The 25,123-nt window shown below is 40.8% G+C and overlaps 1 protein-coding gene across 4 annotated transcripts in view; it reads left to right on the top strand.

Annotated features, from left to right (window-relative positions):
- Window positions 1-25,123, top strand: part of ANTXR2 (ANTXR cell adhesion molecule 2) — a 170,701-nt gene that overhangs the window by 85,232 nt on the left and 60,346 nt on the right. For 2 of the 4 annotated variants that reach the window (XM_032796839.2, XM_032796840.2), the window contains 4 exons: window positions 3,433-3,474; window positions 5,834-5,932; window positions 7,210-7,377; window positions 10,956-11,036. In XM_032796839.2, the coding sequence (XP_032652730.1) occupies window positions 3,433-3,474; window positions 5,834-5,932; window positions 7,210-7,377; window positions 10,956-11,036 (390 nt within the window). Of the gene's footprint in view, window positions 1-3,432; window positions 3,488-5,833; window positions 5,933-7,209; window positions 7,378-10,955; window positions 11,037-25,123 lie in introns of all 4 variants that reach the window. The other 2 variants (XM_075066095.1, XM_075066094.1) reach the window with 1 other exon arrangement.

The following is a 25,123-nucleotide window of genomic DNA, read 5'->3' as shown; positions in this document are numbered from 1 at the left end:
TTTAAAGAGAGTTCACTGTTTGACAGTTCTTTCACTCTTCCTTGAATATCAGAACAGATGATTGTATCAAACTGGCTTCACGCTCTAGTGCTGACATTTCCTAATGGCCACATCACTGGAACATTTGAAAAGTGTTAATGAGTGGATCAAAAGGACTGTTGCCTGAAGCAACTAGCTTTTTCTTTTTTTTTTATAAAGAAATCGGCTCTCCTCCAAACTCGAGTCTTCATTCTTTGTAACTAAGTAAATGAGATGCAGTCCTCCCTGATGATAAAACCAAACAAAACAAAACTGGAAACAAATCAAATTGTACATATGGTTAAGACAGAGAAGTGCTCTTCAGAACCGTCAGTACTGCATTTTACTAATGTGAATGAAGAAAAAAATACAGGCAATCTTGCAATATTACGTCTTTTAATATCTGCAAATTCTCATACTGCATTTGAAGAATTTACTACAAAAATTGCCTAAATTCCCTAGACTGTTTTTTAAAATTCCATTTAATAATGGCTTCCCAGTGAACTTTGGTTTAAAAATCAAATTGGAATAAGTACTGTGTGTGTGTGTGTGTGTGTGTGGCCTGTCGAAACATAAGGGTGGGAGCATTTTCATACCACTTCTGTCAACAGGGCCAAATATCAGATTATTTTCTCACACCATTGTCACTTAATGGAGGGATACATTTTCAAACAAGTTTCATCTTCTGAAGCTGCTAGTAAGTGCAGCTGATTAACGCATTAGCTCATTTTAAATCTAGTTTATCCTGCAACTCCAGTGAGTTTAGCAGCACCATTTTAGGGCCTAATCTCATGTCCAGTATGTCAGTGGAAAGGCTCCCACTGACTCACTGGCTTACAAAGCCCACTGAAGTTGTCATGAGTCTTTTCCTTGATTTCAGTGGGGTTTAGATCAGGCCCTTAATGGGTTTTGGATTAATTTTGTTTGTTCAAATCTTGGTCCCATTGAAATTAATAGGTATTTGGTCCTAATAAGCATTAGCTCACATCATAAAATTAATACATATTTTGGCACACTTAGTTGTCTCTGCTTTGGAGAGGCTCAAGGGTGTAAGGAAAAAATGACAGAGTTATTAATTATTATTGATAAATATTTATGTAAGGCCATAACTTTTTATGGCATTTTACTGACATTAGATGTGGTGTTTAAATGTTGCTTGTAATTATCAGAAGTGGGAGCACTGGCTGTTGGGAGTCTGAAAGGATAGGAAACAGGAAGGAGGGGGGAGGAGTTGAGGAGGCTGAGTGAGAGTTACAGAAGGTGCAGCAGCAGCTTGGTAAAGAAGTTTCCACTTTAAAAATGAAGTCCTGTTGAAGTTTTAGTACTTTGCCTGGTTGATAGAACAAAAGGCCTCAGACAAATAGCAAAATTTAAGATCATAGATAAAGAAAGTGGAAGGAAAAAGGAAGTTGAGACAAGATAATGTGAGTTTTATAATACTGAGAGAATCTTATAGGTGTTGATCTTTGGATAAACATCAATGTTTCTCAGTGCCTCTGCACATCTTCAGGTTCCTAAATACCTTTGCAAATCTGGCCCATAACCCCTCTGCTTCAAGTTTCCCATCTGTAAAGTGGGCATAATAGTTCTGATCCACCTCACAGGGGTGTTATGTGGATTAACTAGTCAATGTTTGTAAAGTCCTCTGAGATCTGCTGCTGGAATGCACTACAGAAACATTATTTATTCACCCTTAAGTTAAAAAGTATACGAGAAAAAATCATATTCTAACACACTTTTGCAAGCACGAAACAAACGTCCTTCCGTTGAAAGTCCATAATTTGTTGTCCTACCCATTGAAGGTTCCAAGAACTAAAGAACCAGTTCAATATTTGAATTCTGAAGTATTTGGTAATATATTTCCAGTTATACCATGCGTTTACTTTTAACTATATTTGTTTTAATATCATCCATATATGTGATGCCCAGATTTACTTTGAAAGTAAACTATTTTGGTGGCATTATCATTTGGGATGTCCGTGGTGACATCCAAGTTACTTTTATCAAGATTAAAAAAAAAAATCTTCAGCATATGATGCCATCAGTCCACTTGTTCACTTGATATTCAGAGGCACTGGTGGAGATAATTAAAGTACTGGAATTAATGGCAGGAATAGGGATAAAATAACATAACTAGTATTTCAAGACAAATGTAATTTTAGGAGCTTTTTATGTAGCAGTCATTTTATATATTTTAATCAAATCTGTGTTGTACCAATGCCCAAAATAATCATGAGTCTTAGTATAGGTGGAGTATTTCTTTTTTCATATCTGAACAATCCTGAGGCACAGAAAATCATGACTGTATAGATAAAGTATTTCTTTACTGTTAGCTTGGCCACAGAGTGAGCCCACCTGTCGTCTGCTAAGTCTAGCTTGTTTCTGTTTTGTAGAAAACTGTTTCTGACTTTAATTTTTGCTATCATCTTAATAAATACATTGGTGCATTTTTTCTGTTTAATGGCTTGTTGGGGATTTTGAGGTGAGTAGCAGGGGAACTCACAGAAGTTCATGCGATGCATGTGTGTAAGAGAGCAGAAAGAAAGTGGAAGGGGTTTAAGTGACATACGTCTATTTTTATGCAATATTGCATATTAAATTAAAGACTAAGCCTACGTTAAAATAAGATTAGGAGCACTTTATGTAGAGCAAATAGAGGGCTTTTATTACTAACATGAAAGCTCCCTGGCATGTGCTTGCCTTCCTGTTTTCCACTCTGTTAACAAATTGTTAATATTTATGTGCCAGAACCCCGTGGATGGCTATAAATTAGAAACAAACCTCCTTAACAGGAAGGATTATTTTCCAGTAGCAATTTAAGAATGCTTGTGAATGCAGCAATGCCACACTGCAGGGATTCCACCCTGAACACCACGAAGGAAGCCATTTTGAAATTATAGATCTGAAATGTGAAAGCTGCAGAAATAATTTGGTTGGATAGTTTAAAGGCCTAGAGTTGATCTTGAGTTTCCAGAGGGTGTTTCACACTTGTCACTGGGCCAGAAATTCTCCATATGACATGAGAAAGCTGGTTTATAGTTAAGTAAGTTCTGAGCTAGGCTTTTGGGCTGCCTTTTGCTGATACTGACTAATTAACAACATAGGACTTCATCACTGGCTCTTAATTAGAACGACTGCACTTTATCCAATTAGTAAGTAAATGGCCAGGCATGTTTGTCCCAAAGAGTGACTGTCAACAAGTTGATTTTATTTTATATTAGGGGGATGGTGTTAATCCTCACACACGTTTGGTAATCAGGAGTCCAGGGAGTTGCAACAGCAGTTGCCAGTTTGTGAAGAAACACTGGTGATTCATAGCGGAATGGTTAACAATTAAGATACTCTATCAGATTTTGAAGGTTATTTGCAGTCACTGACTGCTGTCACTCATGCTTGTCTTTGTATTGTTTTTAGGTCATCAAGGATCCTCCACCACCACCTCCAGCTCCAAAAGAGGTACAGTATAAGGGTGTTTATTGACCCATTCATAGAATATCAGGATTGGAAGGGACCTCAGGAGGTCATCTAGTCCAACCCCCTGCTCAAAGCAGGACCAATCCCCAGACAGATTTTTGCCCCCTGGGCCCTAAATGGCCCCCTCAAGGATTGAATGCAAAGCCCTGGGTTTAGCAGGCCAATGCTCAAACCACAGAGAATAAGACATCATCCTAGCGTGCCACCAGTTACATTAATTACATTGCACCAGCCCATTAAATATTACTGTATATTACGAAGCAGCTCTTTTCCCTCAGCTGCTAATTGTCACAGTGGTTAGGGCAATTTCCTGGCACATGAGAGACCAAGGTTCAGGTCCCAGATCTGTCACAGACTTCTTCTGTGACCTTGGGGAAGCTGCTTTTTGTGTGTCTCCATCTGTGAAATGGAGGTAATAGCACTTCCCTACCTCACAGAGAGGTTTGGAGGATAAATAAATCAAAAAGATATGAGGTCCTCAGATATTACATTGGTGGGGACCATGTAAGTACCACAGATAACTAGCTACTCTAGCTACAATTCCTCCTTAACCAGCGCCTTCCCTGCTTTGGGCTGTATCTGTCCCACCTTTTTAAAAACAAAATAAAATAATCAAAGGGACAATATTTTTGATGCTGATAATAATGGTACTTGGTGCTTATCCATATGTGATGCCCAGTTTTATTTATTTAAACTAACAGTAAAATCCACCATAACAAGAAACTCGAAGCTCCCTAACAACGAACTATCTTAAAATAACACTTCATGACATACACTGAATTAACTCAGCCAGACAGTAAATTAAAGCACCAATAAAATCCTTTAATCATCCCCTGCCCCACCCCACCCCGTTCTCTTCGAGGTACATATTCTAAACTTACTCCCAAAATTCTTTCAAATAAATGGCTTTCTGTTGCATGTGTGCTTCTGCACAGACCATACTGCTAGAATTCTGAGTGGTATCTGACCCACCTTTTGAAAACAAAATAATCCAAGATACTGTATTTTTGTTGCTGGTAATGGTTGGTGCTTATATGTGCAAAGTTCTGTACAAATAACCAACTACAGATATTGCTTTGTTTTATTATTGAATATTAAGCTTGTCTTAGAAATGGAGGGCACATGGTAATCCAATTTTGCCTGAGAAAACACAAAAAAACTTCATTAAGGTAAAATTAGGGTTGCAGGCACATACCAGTGTTTTGAATTTATATTACCTTTGAGGAACATTACAGTTAACACCCCCACCCTCACCTGAAAGCCCTAAATATTAGAAATCCAGGAAATTCAGAGCTAAGGTGACCACTTTCACAAAACCACACAGTCACACACAATGACAATGAAGGCCCTGATCCTGCAAAGACTTAGAGGCATATGCTAAACTTTCTGTAGTGTGAGCCAGCAGGCCTGATTCTCATTTATACAGAGGCCAGTTTTTACCATTCTGGCATTAAAAAAGGGCATTCAAGTAAGTAAAATTGCAGTTAACAGAAGGTAAATTATAGGCAATTTGTAGTTATTACATGAATTAGCAGATCAAGTAAAAAACTGTTTCATTTTGAAAAACTTTGTTTCAAATTTTTATGCTCCCCCTCTCACTTCTTTTTCCCATTTTCTTCTAGTGGGGAAAAATTAGGATTCCCCCCCTCCCCCCCACTATGTTAAAAAAAAATTGTGCACACGAATACATTGTCACAAGCATGTCCTTAAGTCAAGTGTGTGCGGCCACAGCTCAGGATTGCTTGGTCCAAACTTCACATAGGAGACCAGCGGAATGTGTCTGCGACCCACCCTTGTCCCTCCACTAAGAGCTGCAGATCTGCTGCGGTCAGTCTACTGCAGGCTGTTGATGATTCTGCCCCTCTGTTCTTTGCCTGTTGCCCTGGGTTTTGTACAGAGAGCAAAGCCATTTTACTGGAGCAGGCCTCTGTGGTTGGGAATCTGGCTTTTTAAGCACACAACATTTTTAAAAGAGGGAAACAATGTTAATGATTTTTCTCTCTGTGTTTTGTTTGTTCTCATTACTGGAAAGGAGGATAATGGGGTGAATGAGCTCTGATTAGTGGAAAGTCCAGTTACTTAAATGGCTTGAGAATGCTGGTCACAGTTTGGAACACTTCTCATGGTTGCCAGTGATGTTCTCCCATGTGCAAAAAACATTTCCAAGAGTGGCCAGATAGCGCGTGAAATAATGAAAACTGCTAGACTTATGAGTGCCTTTAAATTCTGCTGCTGTCACACTAGAGCACTTAAGTCTGGAAAACTCTGTTTGTGAACACTAATAAAAGCATGTACTAGAAAAGGACTTGATGCAAAACAATGTTTTTGAATTTATGGACAGGAAGAAGAAGAAGAAGCCCCCTTGCCAAACAAAAAATGGCCGACAGTGGATGCTTCCTACTACGGAGGACGAGGAGTGGGAGGAATTAAAAGAATGGAGGTTTGTACTCTGGAAAGAAGGACAAACGATGCATGAAAATACAAATTTTCTGAGGCTCAAGTTGATGGCAACAAAGTGTGTTGGAAATATAATTGTATCATGTTTGCTTGCTTCCCACTGACATCAGCCTCCTAAAATTTTTGCCCTCTGAAAGAATTCTAAGCGTATCTCAGTAGATTATGGAAGAACTGATTTTATTAGCTCCATTTGATCTGAACTCTAAATAGATGCTGAAAGGCATGTTGATTCCATCAAGCTAATGAGGAGGAGAGTGAGAGCCTTTTTGAGTGTTTTGGAAGAAATTGCAGCGTAACATAAGTACTCCAACTGTGGGCCAGCCAAACGCACTGACAATAGTGACATTAAGGAGAGGCTTGATCCGTAAGGAACGCACAGCTACAACAGTGCCTGTCTTTGAAGAGACATGATAGCACCATGTTAATTAAAACAGAATGAAAAATATGCATCCTTATGGGTATGTCCTTATGTCACATTTTATAGTTAAGTCAGCCTGTATGGAATTTGCAAGGCAATTTTCTTGTGCATTTTAACTTGATTTAAAAAAAAACAAACCTGTCAGTATCCAAGGTACCAAAATCACAACTAAACATAACAAGGCCCAGTCCTTCTTGAGTGCTTCTGAAATCTGCTTCTGTAAGTGAGGGCAGAATTAAGGTCTTTGGCAGTTCAAAATGATTAGCTTAGACTAGAGAAACTTAGATGGAAAAAATGTTTTATGTAGCACCTTTCAAATCCAAATGATCTAAGAGGGTTTTACAAAGTACACTCGGACCTCAATTTACACAGTGGTTACGTTCTTGAAAAAATACCGTGCAAATAGAAATCGTGTAAAAAGATACCAAGGGCCTATGGAAAATAAGGGTTTAGGTTCCACGCTCACATGATGACCTCCCTAATTTATCCAATACAAGTTTTATTAAAAATTTTTAGTGAAATTTAAACTTGCTACTAGCCTTTACTGATGCTGAAGATGAACTTGAAATTAAGATAATGCTGATGTTGTTGAAGTCAGAACTCTGAGGGTTCACCTGGGGCTGCTGGGGACTGTGGAGCAGTGGGGTGGGCCCTGACTTTGGGTGGGTGGGCAATGGCGGGGGAGGAGAGGCAGGAGGGATTGGGCAGGAGGGATTGCCTCCCCTTGCCCCTTCCATTCAGCCTTGCGGAGGGCCATAAAAAAATTGGATTTTTTTTTACCCAGTCCTATTATCTAGTACACATATGCCCACATTAATACCATATACTCTCATTTTGTTTAGGTTCGTTGGGGTGATAAGGGATCTACAGAAGAAGGAGCTAGGTTAGAAAAAGCCAAAAATGCTGTGGTGACACTCCCAGAAGAACCAGAAGAGCCCTTTCAACCAAAACCTCCTAAACCCAAGGCTACCTCACAAGCTGCTCAGGAAAAGTGGTATACTCCAATTAAGGTAATCTTTTAATCTTTAAATGAATGTAACTTTGCCGTGTCTCTATATTAAAGTCCAGATTTTGCAGCCCTTACTCATACCGAGTAGTACCTTACTCCTCAAATAATCCAATTCAAATAAATTTTTGGAGTAAGGTACTACTCAGAGGGAGTAGGAGTGACAGTGTGTGGTCCTTAATTTTAGACTTCATTATTCTACACTAGATTCTGATACCCTTACTCGCAATGAATTATACCTTACACCACGAGTAAGGCTAAGATTTAGTCACGGGCAGGCCTGCCGACAGAAATTCCGTCCCTAGTGGGGTGGGGCCTGGGGCAGAAGTGACGAATCCGTGACTTCCGGGAATGCCTGCGGGGCCCCCCAGAACTTGAGGCCCGGAGTGGTCGTGCAGGCCTGGGAGTCCTGCAGCCTGCCCACGTGATTTAAAAGGTCCTGGGGCTCCTGGCCACTGCTACCAAGGCAGGCCTAGTCATGGGTATTTTTAGTAAAAATCCTGGCCGTGTCACGGGCAATAAACAAAAATTCAGGACCTGTGACCTGTCCGTGACTTTTACTATATACACCCCATACCAAATCTTAGCTGCGCTGAGGCCTCATTGCTTTGGCAGTCCCATGGGGCGCTGCAGCTCTGGGGTGCCGCAGGACCAGCTCCACCAGCCGCTGCTGCTCAGGTGGTCCTTGGGGCCAGCCACACCGGTTGCTGCTTGGGTGGTCCCTGGGGCCAGCTGCCCAGGGCTTCCAAAAACGGGTGATATGGCTGCCCTGGGGCCAGTGCCAGTAGCTGGCTGTGGGGCCACTCCAGCAGTGGCCGGTGTGCTTGGCCCTGAGGCCTCCTGAGAAGCTGGCCCCGGGGCCGTTGCTTGGGCGGGCCTGGGGTCAGCCACACTGGCTACTGCAGTTGTGTAGAATTTCATGGAGGTCCCAGAAAGTCATGGAAGCCATGACTTCTGTGACAGATTTGCAGCCTTAACCATGAGTACTGAAATCAATGGAACAACTCTTAGATTAGGGTACTACCAACAGAAGAGTATCAGATCATCCCCTTTTATTGATGTTTGCTCTGTTTGTTTCACCATACATCTCTCATCTGATTGATTACAAATCTAAAGCTGTTTGTTTACAGCTTGTAATAGTTTTTCCAAATAATTTGCTGCGTCCAAGATATTCTTGCGAAAGAAAGTAAAAAATAAATATAGGCACAGAGTCAACAAGAGCAAGAGTCAAGTACAGAAACCTGACTGAAATAAATGAAAGCAAAATAAATGGTTGATGCTAGTAATATTATTGAACAAAGAGATTTCACTTTGGAGACTGTATGGGCCACCTCCAGCCCAACAGTAAACATCTTCTCAAAAACTGGATAGGAGTCAGTGAACATCTTTCATTAAAGTGTATATAGGCAAATGTCCAAACAGAAAGCATCCAGGTCACGTGGCGATTTAATTTAGATGCTCTGGTTTACATAGTAACTTGCTTTGGATGTAAAATAAACAGAACTTTTCACCAATGCTATCCCCGTGGCACTGGCACTCCAAGCTTTCTTGTTACTATACTTAATTACAGCCCCAAAGGGTTCTCAGCATGTATAGTTTCAGTACCACATTCTCCTAGGGATTAACTAGACTGAAAAGCATATTCTGTAAAATCTGCACAATTAAATATTTTAAAACCTAAATGCTCAAGAAATATAAGGGTTTGGATTCGTTTGAATCATGAGTAATATAAAGGGCAGAAAAACAATACAATGCAAAACAATCAATGGTTTCGTTTTAATACACTATTAAAACTACCTTTCAGAAAAAAAAAAATCGAAGTACCCAGACCTACCGTACTATGTAAGAAAGAATTCATGGACAAGTCAGGCAGGTTGATAGCTTGCCACTCTTGTTGCAGAGCATCAGACTTAAAACCTTTCTTTCATTTTGAAAGACTCAACTGCCTTTCTAGTTATTGCTAGTACTCAAATGGGGAATAGCTTTGAAACTGGTAATTTCACTTGAACAGAAGCTCCTTTTTAAATGAGTCAGCAGCAGTTAGCAAACAGAGAAATAAACCACACAAATGGCTAGTCAGTCCTGCAGAATCTTCTGACCAGTTCATGTAACCTGGTGAATAATAATAATTATTAAAAATCAATAATTTATAATAGCAAATAGACATGCGGAGGGTTCAGGTACCTTGCAGTCAACAATGCAACTGGGGCTTGAATCAGCAAGGAGCTGGGCAATTGGAGTTGAGGGTGCTCAGCGCCTTGCAGGATTGGGCCGTTGAAGAGCAGATATAGCTCTTGAGGGATCTGCTGAACAGCCTGTTTAGTATCACTCTCTGCTAAGTAAAAAGCTGTTTAATAAAGACTGAAAAAAATGTCATCAGAATAAAATAATGCATAAAAATACATGAACAACAAGCAGTTTCTTTGTTTGATCATTGTGTTTTTAATTTCAAGGCCTTCCTACAAACAGAATTGACATGGGTTTACCTTAAATCAGTTTATTATCCCATCTTTAGTTAAACTAGTGCAACTCTGTGTATCGATGAGCTCACAGTCTTAGGGCTTGTCCTAGCTAACTTACACCAGTATAGTTAAGCTGCTATGGTTATACTGGAATAACTCACCGTGTAGGCATTCCTATTCTGGAATAATACTGGTTTTTTTCTGGTTTAGTTTAAACTACTTCCAAAGTGACAATAAAAGATGGAATAAAAGTGTCTGTGTGGCGAATGATACCAGTATGATGCTTTAAATTCATACCTTACCTCATACCAGTATAACTTCCCATGTAGACAAGCCCTTATATTGGAAAAGCCTATAGCTAAGGGCTTGTCTACACTTAAAGCGCTCTGCCACTGTAGCACTTCAGTGAAGACGCTACCTACACCAAGGGGAGGGAGTTCTCCCGTCGGCATAGGTAATCCACCTCCCCAAGAGGCAGTAGCTATGTTGACGGGAGAATTCTCCCATCAATCTAGTGCTGTCTACACTGGAGGTTAGGTCAGTTTAACTGCGTCACTCGAGGTGCGGATTTTTTGCACCGCTGAGCAATATAGTTACAGTAACGTAATTTCCTAGTGTAGACCAGGCCTTAGAATTTCCCACTTATTTAACACTTTGTGGAGCCACCACTTAATCATTTGTCCCTGGCTCTGTTTGTTCCCATTAATTAGGATTTATGCTTATACGGTCCCAATTAAGCAGCACTTGTCATTCAGTGTTATTAAGGGATTGTCTGCACACAGACTTCCACCAGTGTCGTTAGACTGAAGCAAATTCCGGGTGGACAATTTTATTTTGGTTTAAGGGGGTTTATTTCAGTTTAGCTTAAACCTGTTCCTAATTGGTTTATCTAAACTGAACTAATCATGGTTTTAAACCAAAATAAAAGTGTCTGCACAGATTGCTGCATCCACTTAACTACACCTGTTTAAAATCATACCTTAAGTTAAACCTGAACAATTGTGCATGTAGAAAAGTCTGTGGCTAAATCAGCTCCCGGACAGCAGCTGTCGATTTAAATATGTCGCTGTTAATTGACATACACTGTAATGCTCAAAATCAACCTGCTCTATTGTTACAGGGTCGACTTGACGCACTGTGGGCTCTGTTGCGACGGCAGTATGACAGGGTGTCTTTGATGCGACCACAGCAAGGAGATGAGGTTTGTGTGTGTGTGTATGTGTGTGCATTTAGTGGGGGTGGAGGGAGAGAGGGAGGTGGTTCTATTTCACAGCACTCTCTGGTGCATTTATTAAATTAAGCCTCTAGGTATAAATAAGAATGAACATTGATAATGCACTCCTCTTAGTTAAACCAAGTTGTCCAATTGCTTTACAGTATTAGTTTCTTCATTTTAAGGATAGAACTTATAAGGTTTATAATTCAGGAAGTCAGATCATGACAGGGGCAGCTCATGGCACCCTCCAGTAAACTCCTACTGAGGCGGCAAGATATTCTTAATAAAGTGCTTTTGTATTTCATATATTGTGTCTTTGTAGACTTGTTAGGAGAACAGTCTTCATGTTCTTAACTCTTTGATTCTAAAGCAAAAACAAAATGATGCACAGAGAAACAATCAATCATTTAAAAGTAGTGCCATTAAAAAGATGCATCACCAGCCAAAAAATGCTGCAGATCCTTGGTGTCCCAAAGCAGTTAATTAAAATGAAGAATGCTGTAAGTCTTTTTTTCTGTCTCAAATGGGGGGGCAAGAGGGGAAGATCGGGAGATTGTGCAACTTCATCAGGAGCAACACTTCCCAAACTTGTTGTGTGGGTGATTGATATCTGGTCTCCATGTCTTCAGGTGGATTTGTGACACTCTCTATATGTCCTTTTATGCTGGGATCTGTGACTTATCTTTAAGATATTTAATATCTCATAGAACCATTCAGTTCCTTATTGGCTACAAATCTGAGGAGTAGACTTAAAACAGGTTATTCCAGCTAAATGCAACAATGCCTTATACTCAATAAACTTGCTCCAAGGCACCTGTTAGAGGATACTCATCGCATGTTTTTTGTGAAATCTGCCTATTATTGGCCAAAGCACACCCCTCTTGGAACTCTGCCAGCACAAATGCAGATTTGCTGATCCACTGAAATCTGTGGACCCACTCATTCATCCATGGGCAAAATTTGGCATGGAAATGCTGTACTCTAGAAATATTCTTTCTTTCAAGAAAATAAATATCCTTTTATCATGTAAGCAGCAGTACAAGCTGAAAGTACAAGTGTGCTGTTCACCATTAATTTCATGTCTCCTTTCTTTTAACTTTAATTTGCCATCATTTTAAAACAGCTTATCTGTTAACTTTCTTCCACAGTGCTTCACTGACTTAGAACTCTCATTCAGAAGTTGATTTTATATATAGGAAAAGTAGGACTTTTTGGAAACTTATGTAAAACTTTTTTAATACATGTCCTTGATGCAGAGTACCAACGTGCAACCTGCCTGTAGTTTAATACAAACCCATTTATTATGCATTTTTATAAGTAGGTACCATTACTGCTATTATTAGATACTGTTCCTCAAGGTACTTTGGGGATGTCTCGCTATCCTTGAGTAAGGAGTAGTGTGCATTGATACTGTTCCAGAAGCAGACCAGGGGAAGTAATCTGCTTCAGGCCTTAAGCAGGAGCAGATGATCAGATAGCAAGTGTGAAAAATTGGGATGGGTTAGGGGTAATAGGTTCCTATATACGAGAAAGCCCCATCTACAGGGACTGTCCCTATAAAATCGGGACATCTGGTCACCTTAGCCACTTTGTTCTGGCTTAGTGCATTGACTGGCACAAAGTGGGAGTGGAATGGAGTTAAGGCTCTGTCCAGACCCTGTCCCTGCCTGCCTCTCTGTGCGTGACAGGAAGCAAGAGCCCCAAGAAGGTTGCTCTCTTCCGTGCACTGCCACTTGTAAGGCAGGTTGTTCTCACAGGGGAGAAATGGGGAGAAGCTTATGTCCTCTTACTTTCTGTGCAGGTGACAAGGCAAAGACAAGACTTGCTCTAATTCAACGAGCACCTTAGAAATGTCTCTACATAAAAAATTGTACAGGGGTATGGATGTGTGACTCTTCACAGGGAAATAAAGCTGAAAGGTCCTCATGCGAGGACTTTGCGGTCTAAATTATTCATTCCAGTAAAGATTGACTATGAACCTGATGTACTTTCTGCACCAGCCAAGGATCTGCTCCAAGTTGTAGGGCCAGAGCTCTGCAATGCATTGAACGTGAGGATGAATGTGGTAAAGAAGGAAGCTGAGAGCCAGTGCAGGACCTGATGGAGATGGTGATGCTGGAGGTGATATAGTTGAAACAGTGAGGTCTGGAAGATGGTTTTGGCAGCAGCATATAGGGTACACTAGAAGGGTGCAATGTGAAAAGTAGGAAGGTCAGAAGCAAGAGGTTGCTGCATTCAAAGGCCAGGGCATGGACCAGGGTTTTTTTTTGCTCATAGGGATGGATGGTATAGGATAGATTATGGAACTATTCTAAAGGAAAAAATGGCAAGATTTAGCTGGAATGGAGGCAGAGAGTGGTGGTGGAAGGAATAAAATGTGAGAGAGGAGAGTAGGAGGTAAGGGATATCCTTTCTGTAACAATGTACAGCTTTGTACATTAACATTTTCAATAGATTTACTGTGGTTGCAAGATCGTTATTGTTAGTGTGTTGGAAATCCAGTTAGGTATAGTAGATCCATATGGTAAACGTATGTGCCATATACAAAACCGGACAGTTTGACAGGTAAATGCAGTATGTGAGTAGAGGCAATGATAAAATAGTAACTGAACAGGCTGAAAACTACGTGTAATTTTGCTGCCAAAGTTGTTTGTGGCTTTGCAGCTGTAAAAATGGGATTTTTGCAAACTGCTGCTGCCATGGAAATGAGCAAACAATTTTAGAACCAGCAGGAAATGAGACTTCTATTTTATATGAACCTGAGAAGGCAGTGACCAGTGTCTTGCTTTACAAGAAAGGTAGGGGTGGGGGGAGAGGAAAGATCTGGATGAATTTCAATTGACTCAGAGAGGAGTAGAATTTATAGTGCTGGATGAAGCATAAAATACAGTCATTGTCCTTAGAGTGTGACCCATGGCAACATAAGAACACAACTTCTGTCTGGCTAACAGCATATTTTATATCCCGAAAAAAAAATCCTTTTATTTATTCATAGATTGTTGAGTGCAGATCTACTGCTATACCTCTTGTGAGTTCAAGTCAGTAAACAAACCAGCTCTCTTCACACACATACTGGAAGCACTGTCATGCTAAATAGCAGGCCAAACAAATATTTTTCTTTTATTGCTTAGAAACCTGGTAATTCTCATTTGCAGGAGAATTCACTGCTGAATTCAAGTCCTTGATCAAGTAATTTAAAGTTTCGGCATGAAGTATCAAAGCAGAGAGAGCTTTCTCCTCCTCCCCTTTACACCCCTTGTCTTTCCTACAAGCCAGCTAATGCCTAGGGTGGCCCAGTCTGAGGGCCGCGCACAGTCGAGTCAAGAGGCTTTGATTTGTGGATGGAACTCCTTAGAGTCATACATTTTTCAGCTGGCAATCCACAAGGTTAGGGAAGCTTGTCCAGGTGTGAGCTAGCAGGTTGTCGCCGACATCTGTTTAGAGCACAGACACAGGTCCTCACCAGCCTGCAATGAGGCTGCTGGATTGTCAGCAGATGTAGGTAAGAGTGGCAGAACAGTTTTGGTCTCACATTTGCTGCCTGGGGGGCTGAAACACTAAAGGTAGAGTGGGGGTCGACACAGCTGCGCTCCTAAACATGCCTCAGGCACAAATAAAGAGATCTAATATTGTTTGACTCTGTTGTGGTGGGGAGATGAGGACAGAGAGCCACTTCAGAGACAACTTAACGCAGCAACATCTGCCACCAAGTTTCCAGGGAGTGACAGGGGACAGCAGGTACAGATCGAAGTCCCAACGTAAACAGCCTCCATTAAGCCATGAACTCTTTTGATGGGGTTCCATCAAACAGGCTAGAGTCCACAGCAGGAGTTGGTTTTTTTTTTTTTCAAAGCCCTGTTTTGTTTTGTGCACTAACAAGGTAATTATAAATGATGCATTACCATGCATTCATACTTCTTTTTTTAAAAAAAAGAAAAAGAAGTAAAGGAGAGAGAACCACAATACTTTTGGGGTTGCTCCATAAACCAGTTAACTGTCAGAAGTGTGTCTTGGATTTAATTGAGGTTATGTTAACCTTCAGACCACGTCTCCACACTCTCGGCCACACAGTAGAGCTGAGTTTGTGTGTTGTACCAGTGACGCCTCGTAGAACCATTGTAGAGGGGGTATTTCTGCCATTGTCTCTGTAGTGAAACTTCTGTTTTGTGGGGTTCGTTATTGCATCTTGCAAGAAAATTGGCACAGGTTTGCAACATGGCTAAACAGGGTCTAAAATGTTCTAAGTTTTTTTTAAAAAAAAGGCAAAATAAAATTGTTCATTTTCAAATGCTCCAAATGACTTTGTTCATTTGCAAAATTTGATACTCATTGAGCTTCTGAGCCTGCAAACACTTCTTATGCTCATGAATAACTCTAAATATGTGAATAGTTCCATTGAACTCGATGGGTTTACTCATGTGCTTATGATTGAGCAACCATATGGATAATGTTTGGAGGATTGGGGCATAAAAATGCATGTAAAATGAATAAAAATACTATTGGTGGGCTTGATGATATCCTTACTTTTGCTGGGGAATTCTTCTTAAAAAAAAAACCAATGGTACAGTGCGTCCTAGAAGATATGATACTTTCACCCTCTTTAAAAAGTGATTTTTTTTATAATAAAAGGTAATGTGCATGCAAATTGCATGGAACAAGAATATATGATAAAAGCTAAAGAATTAATATCAATATGGCTGCTAATGTATTTCTTTTCATGATAACATTATTTTGTAAGCAACTATCCTAGCAAATAAATCCTTTCCACAGAAAAACTGTTAAAGTAATATAGCTTACTGCTATGAGCAGTTCTATTGAAACACTTTTTCAAGTATATGCTCCATGGGGCAGGGACTTTACCTCCTTTTGCATTTGTTCATCACGTAGCAAATTGTGGGTTTTACAGGAAGCAAATTCGAAGTAGCAATTAGTAAGAAGATTGTGTCATCAATTTTTGAGCAGAAATCCCCTTTGATATTTATAGAGATTTCTGCTTAAAAACTGATAGTAGGATAGCTAGTGTTAGTAGTATTGGGCTATATGTGTATTTGTATAAGAGAAACCCCATGATTTTGAGCCAGACTAATCACAGTTTTCTGCAGGCAATATTCATCACTGTTCCCTCCACCCTGCCCCACCCCTTCAATCTCTTATTGAAATATGAGAGGCAGAGAAAGTTAGCAAGATGATTCATTTTAAAATAAATTTGAAATGTCAGATGATTACATATACCAGTTATATTTGCACATATAAAAATTGTATTTAGCTGGATGGATCATTTCTTCTGATGCAGCCGATTACCATAATGTTATAGTATTTTTGGAAGCTGCATGCTACAGTGTACTTGAGTCCTACATTAAACCTGCCTTAAAATGTGTGCCTGTTTTGACCAGGACTTTTAGTTTCTGTAGAGTTTTAAGATAATAAATTGGAGAGTATTATTTTGAGTAAACTTGCTGTAGGAAGAGGTTTGTGTTTGCATTTGGAATTCTTTAAGGATCCTCATATTTCACTATAGGGTATTTGTATATTATGGGTCAGAGCCTGGCCCTGGTATATTCATGACATGGAACCTAGATAGACCTGTGTAGTCAAGCTGGACTTTATGGTCTCACAGGCCTCTTCGTATCCTGAGAGGTTGTTCTCACTCAAAGGGGGACTTGTAAAGGTTTTGTGAGCTTCTTCCTCTCTCCCAACCCAAGCAAGGACTTCACAAGGACAAATTCAGAGGTGACATAAGTGGTAATATAAGTTGCACATTGGTTGGTATAAGCCAGTGGAGATGATTGAAGTATGTAGACCAACTTACTCTTAGTTCTGCCATTGACCAATAGGCACCTTCTGTGCCATTTATGTCACCTCTGAATTTGGCCCCCAGAAGCTATCCCCAGAGGGATAGCTCAGTGGTTTGAGCATTGGCCTGCTAAACCCAGGGTTGTGAGTTCAATCCTTGAGGGGACCACTTAGGGATGTGGGGCAAAAATCTGTCTGGGGATTGGTCCTGCTTTGAGCAGGGGGTTGGACTAGATGACCTCCTGAGGGGTCCCTTCCAACCCTGATACTCTGTGATTCTAAGCTAACCACGACGCTGTGTGTATGTGTGGTGCCTCCCTGAAGCCTGGGAGCTTTGCTGTACGTGGTGGTATGGAAACTTAGAAAGACTGCACCCTATGGCAATTCCCTGCTGACAATTCTGACATGGAACTATTAGCCAGGTGAGGGGAGTGGCCGAGAAATCAATTATTCCCCTTCAGAGGCGGTCAGGTTGTTAGAGGAAGCAGTTCCTCCCCAAGAAACCTGTCTTCATGCCAGTAAAAAGCAAGTCCTTTCTTCTACTCAACTCACAGCAACTCCACAAGGTAACAGCAACTGCCTGCACATTATTACCCTTGTGTGTGTGTATACATATACTTGCATTGGCGTTCCACTCTATTCACGTTCACCAAATGTCAGGATGTTTTTTCCTCTATATGGTGTAGTAAGCTTCATGCTCTAGTCTAGGCTCTGATTAGTCCTAGATGCACTAATTTTAGTAATTCATTAATAAATATTCACTCCCTACCAGTATCATAACATATTGTTCCACATGATGCTGTAACTTCATGTGTCTACAACCAGTCCATCATCACTGGTGCCACTGAGTATGTCTGCGTTCCCATTACAAGCCTAGTGTTTCAGGGAAGGGGATTTTCCTGATTCACTCATGAATATTTGTGTTAGTATTGAGGGATTTAAACCAGGAACAAGGTTTGGAAGCAGGAAAGTTTGTTAGTTTATTCTTGTCTTTTTAAAAAATTAAACACCTTGGCTATTTTTATGAAATAGGTATACAAAATAAAGAGTTTGGCTGTTTGGGTTTGGCTGGTATTATTTTTACATTGTTGCAACTGAAAATGTTATCCATCATGTAGATTAGCTCATAAAGATTAAAAAAACAGAATAATCATCATTAGAAAATTATTTTCTTAAAAAATAATTTGCGCAAATGACTTTTTTTTTTCTTCTAAATCCGACCAAACCCAGCAGCATTTTCAGATGTGATCCTGACATAGTCAGATCCTGCCCCACTGAATTCGATGGGCATTTTGAAGTGAGATTTTCAAAAAGAATGTTAAATATTCCTTTATGTATTTAACAAAGTCTGTATGTATTTTGAATTTCTGGAATCTCTGTACTGGTATGGAAGTGCAAAAAAAAATATATGTGTGGGATTAAAAGGGGTTAAAAGGCATCGCTTTCCTGTACATGTTTTCTGTCAATTTGTTGAACCTCTGGCAAAATATATCAGTTGAAGGCTCTAATATTTTTTAGTGAGAGTTGTGCCTGCAAACTGAAGAGTAAAATTTGGGCCTAAGCTTTTTCTGAAATTTCAGCAGACCAGCAGTTCACTTAAAAATCTCTAGGTTCTCCTGTTCAGTTCTCAGGAAAGTGGAAGAAAATGTTTCAAGAAAGTGGAAGTAAAACTAGTTTAATGCATTCTTGTGAAACTCCCTTAGTATTTCCGATTAAATTCTGAAGTTGTGGTCAAATCTAAAATAGTGTGTGAGGCACAGGACTAGAATTCAGGAGACCTGCGTTCTTTTCCACGGCTATGTCTTTAGACAAGTCACATCACCTCTCTGTACCTCAGTCTCCCATCTGTAAAGTAGAAATAACAATACTTCCCTCCTTTGCAAAGCACTTCACGAACTATAGATTGAAAATGCTAACTATGAGCTAGGCGTCATTTTGGATTATTGTTGATATTTCTCGTCCGTTTAGGGTTATGTTTTATTCCCAGGGAGGCAACATTCAGTAACTGGTGCATCTGAACAGTAACAGTTTCTCAAGAGAGAACTCTGCAGCAGTGTAACTTGTATTGACCCATAGCAGTTTTTAAAAATATTTTAGCCTGGAGGCTCCAGTCCTACCACATGCTGAGTGTCCACTTCTCCCACTAAAATCAGCATCAGGAAAAAAGACTCTTGTAAGATTGGCCTATAATATATAAATCATTCTGGGAATATAAGGATCATAATTTCTCAGCTGTCAGTCAATGAAGGATGTGATCTGTGCTTTTAATGCAGTGGTCTCCATTAAAAACCCACATTTGTTAACGAACACTAGTTATTTCTTTAACTTGCAGGAAACAGAGTCATTTCAAACAGAGCTACATGATAACTATTGGCACATCCTGCCATTTTACTGTTGATTACTGCAGCTGTGCTTAAAATCACCATCTAGGAGTCATCTGCAAGAGTAGTCTGAAAAACTGACCTGAAATAAAGAGACGCGTACATTTTGATGGTCACTAAGTTTTGAAATGTTTGTATGGTGAGCCCATACAATAAAAATGGGAAGTCCTTGGGCAGGCCTTCGAAATCAGAGTGGCCTTTTAAATGTAACCACCGTAGATGGGCTTTTATAGCTTTTATGAAGAGTACAGCATGTTACATCTTAAAACACAAAAAGATCACAACAAAGGTGCTTTCCTCCCACAGCATCCTCTGAGTGCATTACATTTTTTATTTTTAATTGGCCGAGAGTTGCCGTGCTACCACAAGGTGTGGAGCCAGAACCATTCTTACTGTCTTCATTAGTTTACAAAACACTATGCGAGAGCTGAGCATTTTAGGCCATTTAGCACATTGAGCCTGATGAGTATCAGGGCCACGCTTGCAGTGCAGAGTGCATGGGGAATAATGCCTATTAAGGAAGATAAAGTCAATCTTTTCTGGGTGCAGTGTGAATTGGTTACAGTTACATCTGTCACATGTTGTCTCAGCCGCCATGGAGAGCGTTACAGTGTCTTTTATAAGGTTGAGCTATATGAAGAAATGAACATTTTATTTTCAATTCAGTTTTGCCAATAATTTGTTTGAGTGAATTATTGTTTGATTTTTTTAAATTCAAATTTGCTTATTTGATTTCTTTAAAACACCTTTGTATGGAAGTAGATGGCAACAAAACAGCTCTGTTTAATCAGTCTTCCAGGATTGAAGAGCATGCAGTACATATCTAACCAAGCTCAATCATAAAATGCAAACCCTAACTCCGGCACAGCTATTATGTACTGTGGGGGCTGACGTGGTTTATGTTAATGCTGAGTATCTCATTAGTCCAGTTTACGGAAAGGCTGACTACCCGCAAGAAACAGCAAGTAGAAAACTGACAGTTTAATTCAGTTGATACTCTCCAGAAGAGACGTGACAGCTTTAACTGTCTTCTGCGGCCAGATTTATGAACTAGTCCTACGCTCTTAACCAGATTAGTTCCTTTTCCATTAACTGCTGAAAGTAGGGCAGCTGTCCAAGCGGCTGGTTGTAAATTCGATAATGGCGGCTGTGTTAATCTGTAGGCTTTTCAGATGGAGAAGGCAGCAGATAACAGGATTAAAGTTTCACGACCCAAGGTTTTCACGGCCCGAGATGGGGGCATAGGGGGATAGAGAATGACTTCTGTCATTAATCTTAATTGATTGCCAAGAGGTTTTAATCGAGGTTATTAATTAGGAAGAGCCTTAACACACTGTCTACACCTGAGCATCAGATGCTCCTTTGTGAAATATGGTGATATTGCGCATATACATACACACACGCGCACACACATATATTGTATTTCTGTATGATATATGTATGTGTGTGTGTAGAGAGAGAGAGAGAGATTTGTCTGTAAATATGTATATAAGCATCAGGAGTGTTTTGTGAAATACGATATTGATACGCACATCCATATTTCTGTATGATATATGTATGTGTGTGTGTAGAGAGAGAGAGAGAGATTTGTCTGTAAATATGTATATAAGCATCAGGAGTGTTTTGTGAAATACGATATTGATACGCACATCCATATTTCTGTATGATATATGTATATCTATAGATATATATATATACACCTCTACCTCAATATAACGTGACCCGATATAACACGAATTCGAATATAATGCGCTAAAGCAGTACTGGGGGGAGGGAGGACTGTGCACTCCGGTGGATCAAAGCAAATTCGATATAATGCGGTTTCACCTACAACACGGTAAAAATTTTTGGCTTCCGAGGACAGCGTTATATTGGGGTAGAGGTGTATGTATCTGTACATATGTCTGTGAGCCTCTGATGCTCTTTTATGAAGTATGGGGATTTATATAAATATCTGTTTTTTATATGTAGATATATAAATCCCTGTATTTCACCAAAGAGCACCTCATGTCCATCTGTATCCATAGGTAAACACACCCCTATCCATATTTCAAACAGAAATGTTTTCATTTGCATCTTTCTTAATGTCTTTGAGCTAATATTTACCTCTTCTGATCATTTCTTCTGAAACACCTGGCATTGGCAGGATACTGGGCTAGCTAGATCTTTGGCCTGACCCAGTATGACTGTTCTTATGTTCCTAATATTCAATCCTAAATTTTTTTTTACAAGTTACTGTAGGACAGTTAGGATGAATAGACAAATAACAGTACATTCTGATACAGCCCTGGTTAGGGCAACAGTAATGAATTCCAGTAATTTTGTTTTCTTCTTTACCAAAGTGCTGTACACCAGAGGAAATATTAAATTAGGGATTGAGCATATAAATTAGGCAAGAGGATAAAGTGCTATTGTGAAGTCTCAGCGTTTGAATTTTATTTAGATTCAGACCATGTTAGCGATGTCTCCAGGCTGAAGGTCCTTCGTGTCCAAACTGAGCTGTGAACTGATGCAGCTTTCTTCTGGTGAACGATGTTACCTTCCTTGTGTACTTCCGGCATTGGCGAGCCAAGAGAATCTCTGTTTGTTGATGATCATGCCAGGCTATCTTATCATGCCATCATCTCGTTGCAGTGCCATCGGTGATCTACATCTGCTTTTGCTAGTGAGCCCAGGAATCCTCCTCACTGGTTGATGGAAAGTGAGGCCACATCTACACTACGGGATAATATCGTATTAGCTAAAATCGGTTTTATAAAACTGATATTATAAATTCGCTTTTATGCGGCCACTCTAGGCACAGTAATTCGGCGTTGTGCATCCATGGTCCGAGGCTAATGTTGATTTCTGAAGCATTGCATTGCGGGTAGCTCTTCCGTAGCTATCCCATAGTTCTCGCAGTCTCCCCCGCCCCTTGGAATTCTGGGTTGAATCATTATTGTCGCGGGTGGTTCTGGGTAAATGTCGTCAGTCATTCCTTCCTCCGGGAAAACATCAGCTGACAATCCTTTCGCGCCGTTCTTCCCTGGATTGCCCTGGCAGACGCAATAGCATTGGCACCATGGAGCCCGTTTCAGCTTTTTTTTTTTTCCTGCACCGTATGTGTACTGAGATGCCGCGGACAGAGAGGCCGATAACTCCAGCGTACACAGCAGATTCACTTGCTTTTGCATGATAGCAGAGATGGTTACCGGTCCGTTCTGTACCCGTTCTACTGCTGGAGTAAACTGGCATGAAATGATGGTTATCTCTCCCCTCTGTTACTGGTCCGCTGCTATCATGAGTTCCCTGCGCTGAAATTGGCGGGGGCGCAACGCAAAAAGCAAATTGGGATTGAGCTCCCCGACAATACCCTCCCTTTATTGGTTTATAAAAATAGGTTCAGTCCTGCCTAGAATAAGGGGCAAGTGTATTTGAGAACCCGTGTAATCAGAGACACAGCTGCTCCGTGTCAGTATTCACAGGGCGTGGCCCTTGCAACCCCCCCCGATTGTTCCCTTCATCCCCCACGTTCCTGGGCTACCGTGCAGTTTCCTGCCCATTTTGTGTCATGAAGTAATAAAGAATGCCGGAATAAGAAACACTGTTAGTGACATAAAATGAGGGGGAGGGCGCCCTCCCGGCGCGGGATTGATAGTCCAGGCAGGACCATTTAAGCGGTGTGGGGAGAGGAGCCACAGCATGCTGCTGTATGACAGTCCGGCAGTACAGAATCCTTTTCTTTACACAGGAAAGGGAGGGGCTGATTGAAGCTCAGCCCCAGTTGCTGTGAGGAAGACGGTTACCAGCTGTTCTGTACCATCTACGGGAATCAACTGGGAGTCATTCCATTTTTCTACCCAGGCGCCCCGGCCCACCTACACTAGGCCAGCCAGGCACTCATGGGTGATGCGCGCATGGGATCAGTTCATATTGTACCGTCTACCACCGGGGAGGGGAGAGAGCAGATACTCTCTTCACTGCTGTAGATCGCGTTTCTACAGCAGCATTCAGTACAATAGGGTGTGACACTGAAAGAAGTAAGTCAAGAACGATTTCTTTCCCTTTTCTTTCACGTGGTGGGTTAGGGGAGGAGAGAAACTGAGGACCTATTCCCTTGAAACCCACGCCAGACACTGTGTTTGAACCTACAGACATTGGGAGCTCAGCCAAGAATGCATACTTTTCAGAGACTGCTGTGGACTGTGGGGATAACTGGAGTCCTCAGTACCCACTCCTCCCTCCATGAGCGTCCATTTGATTCTCTTGGCTTTCCGTTACACTTGTCATGCAGCACTGTGAGCCTGGAAGATTTTTTCAAACGCATTTGGCACTTCGTCTTCTGTAACGAGCTCTGATTACAACAGATTTGTCTCCTATAAAGCGATTCGGATCCAAGTATTCTCCCGGTTACAGTCCATGTGGAGCTCTTTTTGGGATTTGGGCCTGCATCGCCAACCCGTGCTGATCGAGCTCCACGTGGGCAAACAGGAAATGTATTCAAAAGTTCGCGGGGCTTTTTCCTGTTATTTACCTGGCCACTGCATCGAGTTCAGGTTGCTGTCCAGAGGCGGTCCGTGCTGCACTGTTGGGATTAGCCCTGAGGCCAATAACGTCGATTTCCGTCACGCTAACCGTAATCCGATATGTTAATATCGAATTTAGCGCTTACTCCTCTCGTCGAGGGATGTGAGTACAGAATCGATTTTAAAGAGCCCTTTATATCGATATAAAGGGCGTTGTAGTGTGGACGGGTACAGCGTTAAATCGATTTAACGCTCTTTAAATCGATTTAAACACGTAGTGTAGACCAGGCCTGAGATTGGGAATGCAGCTGATCTACATTTTGATCTCTGAGTGGGGCATAATTTCTTTCACTTTATCACTACCTTGGATGAACAGACTGTAGTGCCTGTACCCTTTGCATACAGCCTGTTTCTTCTCTTGGGATTGCAAAGTGAAGACAATATTCATGGGCCAGATACATGAGGTAGAAGATGAAAACCTTTGCAATGATGCTGTAAGAAAAGTAGACACCAGAACTCAATGATGTTATTGAAGTGAAAATGAATATGCTTTGGCCATGATCTGACCCCTTTTGTGTTCACTTTCTGTGAACATTATAATGATCCATCTTTACTTGATGGAATTAACACAGAAAGCAGTTTTCATGCTCAAATAATTGCATTGGAAGTAGTATTTTTTTTTGTATGGGGTGAGATATTTCTCAACACATATGGAGGAGGAGGTTCCCCAAACCCCTCAACACAGCCATGGCACAGGGACAATTAAGAGAATCAGACAATCTGATGGCACCTTAGCAACTAGAGCTGCATAGGCATCCACAAGTACTTTGTGCCAACAAGCAACAGGATGCTAGACAAATGCAAAATGTAGCGTATTTGGGACGGGGCATCGTTTGGCAAAGCAGTGGGAGAGGAAAGAGTGTGGTTCAAGTTTCCCTTATTAATTGGGCATTGAGTCAGACCCCAGTGCCCTGGAAAAAAAAAGAGAGAGAGAGACAATTAAGCCACTGATTCAGCAACATTATTCATGTTTTTAATGTTAAGCAGGTGGTTAGGCCCATCAATTTCAATGAATGTAGCAGGAGAAAATTACATTTAAACTCTGCACCCATCCCATCAGCTTTAGCTACCCTGCTTCCTCCTAGGATAAGACCTATATGGGGCAGAAAATACAAGTTTTTAAATATCAGAAATGTCCTTCATAAAATGTATATTAGCAGTTGCCAACAGTGCAATAAAATGTTTGGTGAGACTTAGGGTACGTCTACACTGCACGATTATTTCGAATTAGCTTAAACCGATATTACAAAACAGATCTCATAAAATCGGTTTAGCGCGTCCACAGTGGGATCCCGAAATCGATTGTTTGCGTCCATGGTCCAAAGCTACCATC

Source organism: Chelonoidis abingdonii, chromosome 5 (genome assembly GCF_003597395.2).
Source record: "Chelonoidis abingdonii isolate Lonesome George chromosome 5, CheloAbing_2.0, whole genome shotgun sequence".
Lineage (NCBI taxonomy): Eukaryota > Metazoa > Chordata > Testudines > Testudinidae > Chelonoidis > Chelonoidis abingdonii.
Note: the sequence above shows the minus strand (reverse complement) of the source record. Positions and strands in the feature narration are given on the sequence as shown.